Source organism: Rhagoletis zephyria, unplaced genomic scaffold (genome assembly GCF_001687245.7).
Source record: "Rhagoletis zephyria isolate East Lansing unplaced genomic scaffold, Rhagoletis_zephyria_1.1 Rzeph_scaffold_00080, whole genome shotgun sequence".
NCBI classification, from domain to species: domain Eukaryota; kingdom Metazoa; phylum Arthropoda; class Insecta; order Diptera; family Tephritidae; genus Rhagoletis; species Rhagoletis zephyria.
In genome coordinates, this window is record NW_016157164.1 from 482,778 (window position 1) to 492,000 (window position 9,223).

General features: G+C 32.3%; 1 protein-coding gene across 1 annotated transcript in view; it reads left to right on the forward strand.

The window, feature by feature from the left end:
- The window catches only part of wwk (anoctamin 8 white walker), a 499,833-nt gene that overhangs the window by 442,046 nt on the left and 48,564 nt on the right, over positions 1 to 9,223 (forward strand). Inside the window, exons 13-15 of the mRNA XM_017629247.1 lie at positions 3,012 to 3,274; positions 3,401 to 3,452; positions 4,407 to 4,752. Coding sequence (XP_017484736.1) covers positions 3,012 to 3,274; positions 3,401 to 3,452; positions 4,407 to 4,752 — 661 coding nt within the window. The remainder of the gene's footprint in view (positions 1 to 3,011; positions 3,275 to 3,400; positions 3,453 to 4,406; positions 4,753 to 9,223) is intronic.

Below are 9,223 nucleotides of genomic sequence, written 5' to 3' on the forward strand. Positions count from 1 at the left end.
CATAAAAGCAAACCGTTGAAAATTGTTGATTTTTTCCCATACAAAATACATGGAAAACTTTGAACGCTTTGAGCGACCTCTACATATTTTTTAATTTCAAAATAAAAAAATAAGGGTATACTTTTTTCGATATAGAAAAATCCATGAATTTTTTGACCACCCTAATGTACATATGCCACCAGAACAATCTTGAACGCTGGCTACTGTGTATGAACAACGTTTTATTTAGGCATGTTTGTAAAATAGTTCAAAGCTATACATACATACACATGATTAAAAATTTGTGAAGTGGGCCACCATTTTTTCTAGGGTCGAGCTTTTCTTGTGCAATTATCTGTTTATGCTTCACAACGATAAAAGAAAATTAATCGATTTCTCTTCTCATTCTTATCATTTATGTACACATTTGTCTATATCTATCTCGATTCGGTTTGCCTGTTACAAACAACCGTTATGTGAACAATGTTATAATACCCTTGTGCACAAGGGCAAATTTATGGCCAAATAAAAAACGAAAACACCATCATTCTCAACCGTTTAAAATATGAGCAGAATCGGTATTACCAATCGCGATAAAACAATTGAAATCTAAACAATTTCGCAAAATATTAATAGCTATTACTTCCAAAATAATTCGAATTTCGAAAAATTGTGAAATTTGTATTTTTCTTTTATCGTTGTGAAGCATAAACAGATAATTGCACAAAAAAGCTCGACCCTCGAAAAAATGGTGGCCCACTTCACAAATTTTTACTCATATGTTTGAAATAATTACATAAAATATTTATGAATGTAAGTGTAGTCAATTATTAAAATAAGTACTTCGTTATTATGACAAAGCTTTTATCAACTTGCAATGTTGTATGTCCAGACCACCATTTATACTATAAATATAGCAAAGGTATTTATGTCAAAGTTTCTATACAACCTAGTCTTGATATCAACCTCGGCGGTAGGTATCACATCAAAACTGTAGAGGTAGATGTAGTTATATATTGCGCATAAAAATATGAACTACATACGCTACAGCGGAAATGGAGGACACGCCATTTCTTTAAATGAAATTAAATTATGTATGTACATACATATATTTATGTGCATCAGTCTTTTAATATCGATGAATTATTTTAATATCTATTGCAAAATTTTATACAGACAAGACCAAAAAGTATAAAATAAATAAAATAAAAAAATAACTTTTTAATATACCACGCTTTTATAAATGGACTAAATTTTAGAAAAAAATATTTCTCAGTCCCGTAGAATATGTTTTGATAATTTTTGATTTTGAAATTTCAGCAAAAGTCATAACAAACAATTTATGAGATTGAAAATGAAAAGCATGGTGCGCATGCAAGGCATATTCAACAAGGTAGAAGTGACAATTCAGTCGAGCTCTCTCATAGCTGACTGTAATGTCAAAAAATGTAAACCAAGAAATTAACCCTTTGTTATGCATTTACCATATTTGATAAAACTCAACGGCCCATAACTATAGTCAAAATAAAGTCGACTCCTAAAGTTAAAAGCAGCTTTTTGACATAACTTTCAATGGGATATCTGTCAAAAAAAGCGGCTTTTAACTTAAGAGTCGACTTTATTTTGACTATAACTGCGAGCCAATATCTTTGAAATGAAAGTTTTTGTAGATATGAAAATTTTTTAAATCTCATTAGAATCAGCTGCATTTTAGGTATTGTCTTTTCGTTTTAATGTAAATGTGGAAATGCATACTTACACAAAATTACACACTAAGTGAAACACTCATTTATAAACCCATTTTAGCAATTTTCTTGCGTTTACTAGCCCAATGTTTTTAAGCATTTATTTTTTTAACTCAAATACTTAATTCTAAAGTATAATAGACATTTAAAAAAAGGTTTGATTATTCTAAATTTACATCAGAACTTAACTTCAATAATTCAGCTATTAAGTTTTTGCAATTCGAAATTTCCTTTCCATTTAATTTATTAAAAGTTAATTTCAATTTCTCTATGTCAACAAGGAATTCCGGTTTAGGTTTTGTTAGACCACCATTTGAAATTTGGTCTATCCATGTATATGAGTGGAAGATTTTCTCTTCATATTCGGTATAATAATTCCTGCACCTGGGAACAAACGCGTCCGCTTAGAAATACCCGGCGGCGATGGGCAACAAATAAAGTCACTGGCACTAAAATGGTCTTCGCGCACACGTGAAGAGTCTCCTAATGAAGCATTGATACTTCGGAGTTTTAAAATAAGTTTGTTGTCCTGGCTCTTGTCAAACACAACATACCGCCCGTAATTCCTTTTCATTTTATTATGTATTTAAAATCAGTCGCACAGCTCACAATTGAAAATTTATATTAAAAAAATTCAAATTTTGAATAGTATAGGGTTAAGAGTTGACATTTTAGTCGCAGTTCAAAAGAGAGAAATGTCGAAATCACTTCTACCTTGTTATGCCTTGGGTGCATGTAACAGACTTGAATAGATATGAAAAGTAAAAGTAACATATGTATGTATTTACATATGGGGGTATATGAATAACGATCGCTTAAAATCGATCTCAAATTTTGTACTTGCGCTGTAGAAATTTTAGGTCTATGTTATGTAGTTTGACTATTGTCAATTAGTTCTAATTCTTTGTATTGCATGCGCTACACGTTTTTCGTTTTCAATCTCATAAATTGTTTATAATGACTTTTGCTAAAATTTCAAAATCAAAAGTTATCAAAACGAATTCTATGGGACCGAGAAATACTATTTTTATTTAAAAGCTTTTTTATGTTATCTATTTTTAAATATTATCAAGCAGTGGAATTCAACACTATTAATCAAATTTGTTTCTTCTTGTTACTTTTAAAATATTTTGCTATGCAAACGTATGTACACATGTGTACAAAAATGTTTAAATGCAAATTCATATTTTCGAAACCACAATTCATTGATGTCACTGCACTGAAAAATCGCAACCAACACCGATTTTTTATTAAACTGACAACTTGGTAATCAAATACTCGTAAAAGGAGTTACAAGGTAATACAGTAGACGCCACGGATATTTTAAAGCTCGCACCGTCTTGGAGCAATGTGGCAATAAAGTCCCCAACACAACACCGAATAGTTGTCTCTTCGTCTTCCTCATCTGCTGGAGGCGGTAGTGCATGTAGTGCTAGTGGTATGGTAGGAAACGTTGGTATTTCCGGTCGTGCTTTTGACGGTGGACGACCCAGAGTGAGTGGCATTACTACAACGTCGACCTCATCAAAAAAAAATANATTTAAAAAAAGGTTTGATTATTCTAAATTTACATCAGAACTTAACTTCAATAATTCAGCTATTAAGTTTTTGCAATTCGAAATTTCCTTTCCATTTAATTTATTAAAAGTTAATTTCAATTTCTCTATGTCAACAAGGAATTCCGGTTTAGGTTTTGTTAGACCACCATTTGAAATTTGGTCTATCCATGTATATGAGTGGAAGAATTTCTCTTCATATTCGGTATAATAATTCCTGCACCTGGGAACAAACGCGTCCGCTTAGAAATACCCGGCGGCGATGGGCAACAAATAAAGTCACTGGCACTAAAATGGTCTTCGCGCACACGTGAAGAGTCTCCTAATGAAGCATTGATACTTCGGAGTTTTAAAATAAGTTTGTTGTCCTGGCTCTTGTCAAACACAACATACCGCCCGTAATTCCTTTTCATTTTATTATGTATTTAAAATCAGTCGCACAGCTCACAATTGAAAATTTATATTAAAAAAATTCAAATTTTGAATAGTATAGGGTTAAGAGTTGACATTTTAGTCGCAGTTCAAAAGAGAGAAATGTCGAAATCACTTCTACCTTGTTATGCCTTGGGTGCATGTAACAGACTTGAATAGATATGAAAAGTAAAAGTAACATATGTATGTATTTACATATGGGGGTATATGAATAACGATCGCTTAAAATCGATCTCAAATTTTGTACTTGCGCTGTAGAAATTTTAGGTCTATGTTATGTAGTTTGACTATTGTCAATTAGTTCTAATTCTTTGTATTGCATGCGCTACACGTTTTTCGTTTTCAATCTCATAAATTGTTTATAATGACTTTTGCTAAAATTTCAAAATCAAAAGTTATCAAAACGAATTCTATGGGACCGAGAAATACTATTTTTATTTAAAAGCTTTTTTATGTTATCTATTTTTAAATATTATCAAGCAGTGGAATTCAACACTATTAATCAAATTTGTTTCTTCTTGTTACTTTTAAAATATTTTGCTATGCAAACGTATGTACACATGTGTACAAAAATGTTTAAATGCAAATTCATATTTTCGAAACCACAATTCATTGATGTCACTGCACTGAAAAATCGCAACCAACACCGATTTTTTATTAAACTGACAACTTGGTAATCAAATACTCGTAAAAGGAGTTACAAGGTAATACAGTAGACGCCACGGATATTTTAAAGCTCGCACCGTCTTGGAGCAATGTGGCAATAAAGTCCCCAACACAACACCGAATAGTTGTCTCTTCGTCTTCCTCATCTGCTGGAGGCGGTAGTGCATGTAGTGCTAGTGGTATGGTAGGAAACGTTGGTATTTCCGGTCGTGCTTTTGACGGTGGACGACCCAGAGTGAGTGGCATTACTACAACGTCGACCTCATCAAAAAAAAATATCGATAATGCGAAAGATTCGGCATCAGCGGATGCGGGTGCAGGCACGGCTAGAAGCGGCGGCACGGCCACAGTAAGCACAGATGACGAAGCCAAAGGTATGTACCATTTAAGTGATTTATTCAATCATATACAAATGTAAATATATAAAAAAGACATGCCAGGATCCCTAAAGTAATTTAGGCAATGTTAAATTGGAGCACTTGCGAAACTAAGCGACGAAGGTGCGCAGGTAGAAAGTATTTTTTTTTTTAAGAAAATATATCCTCTTTTTACCTGATAACCTCATTTATCTTGCATAGATTGGGGCCTTTTAAATAAAAGGCAGCCCCACGTGGAGCCAAAATGGTAATTTGTTCTCCGAAACGGTCCCATCGTCATAAGGGAAATAAATACTCCAAATGAAACCGAATTTATCCATCTGGCAGCACTGGTCCTTCGAGCCAGCTTTTTACACCAAGTGGAGACATGCCCTTCTACATTTGGTCTGTACACATGGTCACAAGAGTGCCGAGTCCAGGGATCTTCTTACCGCAGCGTTAATGGGAAAACACGCGATTGTCTACGTGACACATTGTGTCACACTTTTTCACGCGCGAACGTGAACGGGTTTGAAAGAAAATCACGTGACCTACGTGATCGTGCGTGACTAAAATTTTAGCTGACGTAAACGTGCGTGAGTTAGATTTTATCGTCAATCACGTCAATTTCACATACTGTTTAGATTTAACTAAAGTTTGAGTGGCAACATTATTTACCCGGGGCTTCGACATTCTGTAATTCATTTATGTGTAAACATCTTTGCTCTCGGTATGGATAAAATTGGCTAGGATGTAACGGACATCCCAGCAGAAAATTTCGAAGGGTCAGCATCAGAAAATTTTTAATTTCATTAGAAGAGCGCTGTTTTTACTTGCTACTGCAAATGGTTGTAATATTAGTTGCATATTTTCTGGCAACACCAGCTTGTATGAATTCGCCTTGAGGTGGTGTTACGGAAGCAGCTGAGATTTTTGCCTCGGTGATTCTTCATGTCAAAATGATGTGTTTGTTTTAATTCATACTGTCATTGTGCATATACTTTGTTAGTGTTACTTTATTTTGTTTTATGTTTCCATACTAATCACTAGGGCTTGGAATCTCATGCACTCAAAATTCAAAATTATGCGCTACAAACAAGAAAAATATGGTATTAGAAATATTTTTCTAATATTTTGTTGCCGGTACAAAAATAAATAACACATGTATTTCAACAATTCACTTCAAAATACAATACATATTTATAAGTGTTGGGAAGTATCGAGTACTTTTGAGGATCGAGTTCTTTAGTATCGATACTTTTAGGGATCGGGTATTTTTCAGAGTACTGAGTACTTTCTTTAAATATACATATGTTGGTAACATTTCAATTCTTAGTGTAGAAATCTCACAAGCTGGCAGTACTTTATTCAAATTAATATATGAATCCTAAATTACGTCAAATGAATGGCTAACTTTACTGGGTACAAGTATTGTACTTCAAAATTATTGAAACTGCAAATTGAGTACGATCATTTCTGAATACCGTTAAATGTAAATAAAACTCAGTACTTTTTAAGTCTATTCGACACTTAATACTGAGTACTTTGAATCGATCCTGAGTAAGTGTATCAAAGCGATTATTGGAACAGAGTATTTTTGAGTACTGAGTACTTTCTAGTTCTTTTAAGTTCTGAGCTCCTTTCGAGCTCCTTTTTTGAGTACTGAGTACTTTCGAGTTCTTTTGTGAGTACTGAGTTCTTTGGAGTATTCAGTATCGATACTTTCAAAAATCGGGTGCTGTCGATCCTTTCGAGAATCGAGTTCTGAGTACTTTTGGTATCGATATTGTCCAACACCAATATTTATATATAAAATTAGTTTATGATCAAGCAGACAGTTACAGTCCTGTGTATATATAAACACTGAAAGTTTAGTAGTGGTTCAGATGAATGTTTGGTTAGTGTAAGTGGATTGGCACTAGGGTGATTGATTCGGTTTTTCCAAACCGGTTTCCCCCGGGTTTTTTTTTTTAATATCTATAAGTGGTAACTGCGGCATAACTGCCAAAAAGGCGTAAACGGCCAAAAGTAAATCTTTCAGTAGGCGTTTTTTTTCTTATTAACACTGCACTTACTGTAGATACTAACGTGAAGGTTAATGAACAAGTTAAGATTGATGTTAGGTATAATATACTGGTGGTTTTATTTGCCCATCTGTAATGAAATAGGTGATTTTGGTGCTACGCCCTTTTTGCCGTCACAGAAAAAAGCAACAGCACGCGATTGCGGCGGTTAAGCCGAAAGAGATACATATAAAACAACACACATTTTTTTGCAGTAACAAAAACTATTTGATGTCGTTAACTCATTTCTTTTGTTTTTGTTATTAAGAAAACAATTCTTCAACACAAAGACATACGTTGTTTATTAAAATACTATTCCGATATAAGAACTAATGGCGATTTCGTATATGTATAAAGTTAGCGAAACAACATGAAGAAAAAAACGTCGCGTATACCCATGAATTTGGCGTTTTTTTTGCCGTTAATTAGTTGTGGAAAAAATAATTTTGTCGCTCTTGTATTTTTTTAGATATAAGGTGTTTTGCTAACTTTATACAAAGTTAGCGAAGCACCCCTCCAACGAACTCAAAGACAACACACTAGTCTTTATGTCCAAATTTGCCGTTTTTTTGCCGTTCCAAGATGAGCTAGTTTACTTTTGAAAAAAATATTTTAATTTTTTTTGCAATATTTTTTTTTCATTGTTCAATAATTTTTAGAAGAAAAAAATTATAATAAAATTGCTTTATGTACCACTTTGAAATTTAAACAAACAATAATCACCATGGTTAAAATTCAAAGAATTAAGAAGCTTCCTTATCACAAATAAACGACAAAATCAAAAACGGTTTTAGTGCACAAAACAAGCCAAACGGCAAATTATGTCACAAAAAATTAATGGTTTTTATTATTTTTAACCAATTTTTAAACCGCTTTCCAATTCCCTAATTTTTTTATTTAATAAGGCTGTTTAAACAAAAAAAAAAATAAACGACAAAATCAGAAACAGTTTTAATGCGCAGAAAAGCTCAATGGCAAATTATTCAACAAAAAAATTAATTGTTTTTATTATTCTTAACCAATTTTTAAACAGCTTTCCAAGTCCTTATTTTTTTATATAAGTATGTTTAAACAAAAAAGAATTAAACGACAAAATCGAAAACAGTTGTAGTACACAATGGAAGCCAAACGGCAAATTATGCAACAAAAAAATATGTAATTGCTTTTATTATTTTTATTAAATTTTTTAACCCCTCTCCAAGTCCTTATTTTTGTTTTTAATAAGGCGGTTTAAACAAAAAAAAAAATAAACGACAAAATCACTGGTTTTGATGTTTAAAGAGCCTTATTCAAAAAAAAGGGACTTGTTTTGTGCATTAAAACGGCTTCATTTTGTCGTTTAATTATTAATTTTTGTTTAAACAGCCTTATTAAATAAAAAAAATTTGGGACTTGGAAAGCGGTTTAAAAATTTCTTAAAAATAATAAAAAGAATTTTTAGAAATTTGGCTTGTTTTGTGCACTAAAACTGTTTTTGATTTTGTCGTTTAATTGTGATTAGGAAGCTTCTTAATTTTTAGAATTTTAACCATGCACATAGGGGTATTTGACCGATTTAGGCGGCCAAAATTATTTTTATGAACATTTTAACTCAAAATGTTTAGAAACGAAGTGTTACAATATTTAAAACTGCAAATGTTTAAAATCAAGTAAATAGAGTGGGAGGATGTCCAAGTCTTCGACCAAAACAACGAAAATAAAGTTGCTTGAAGTTTGACATCGATAGACTCCATGGTATCGAGGTCCGATTGTGGAAACATTGATACCTACGTATTCATATCACCGCGGAGAAGGTTTATATTTAGGTTAGAACATCAAAAGAGTTGCCACCTGCTAAAAGATCAAATGCAATTAAGTTAAATGATTACTACAATATGGGTATCAATATGGGTATCAATCGAATTAGGTAACTGAAATATTTTGTTAACAATATTGGTGTCACACTGAAAAGTTTAATAAGGTTATAGTTTGAAACTATTTTTAACAGGGCTGCCACTTGCTTACAAATTAAATCCAATGTATATGAAAGGTTAAATTAATTTTAACAATATGCATATGCAACATGAGATGGTTTGCCACCTGGCAAAAAATTTAATTCAATTAATTTCAATGAATTACTACGCTAAGGGTATCATCCAAAGCGGCTTTGAATTCAGGCGGCTCAATTTTCAATCACATTTAGCAGGCGTGCTACCTGTTTAAAAAAGCAACTTAAATCAAAATAAAAAATGATTAAAAAACACTATACGGAGCAACCATTATGTTGAATTTTATTGAAATAATTTGAATCTTATCTAACACGCAAAAATTTCATACAGTTATCGAACTAACTAAAGATATAGTAGTTTGTTTTATTTGAGATGTCTTTTAACTTTCATTTTTTAGTGAATCTTTTGTGCCTTCTTAGAATTAATAATTATAAATAA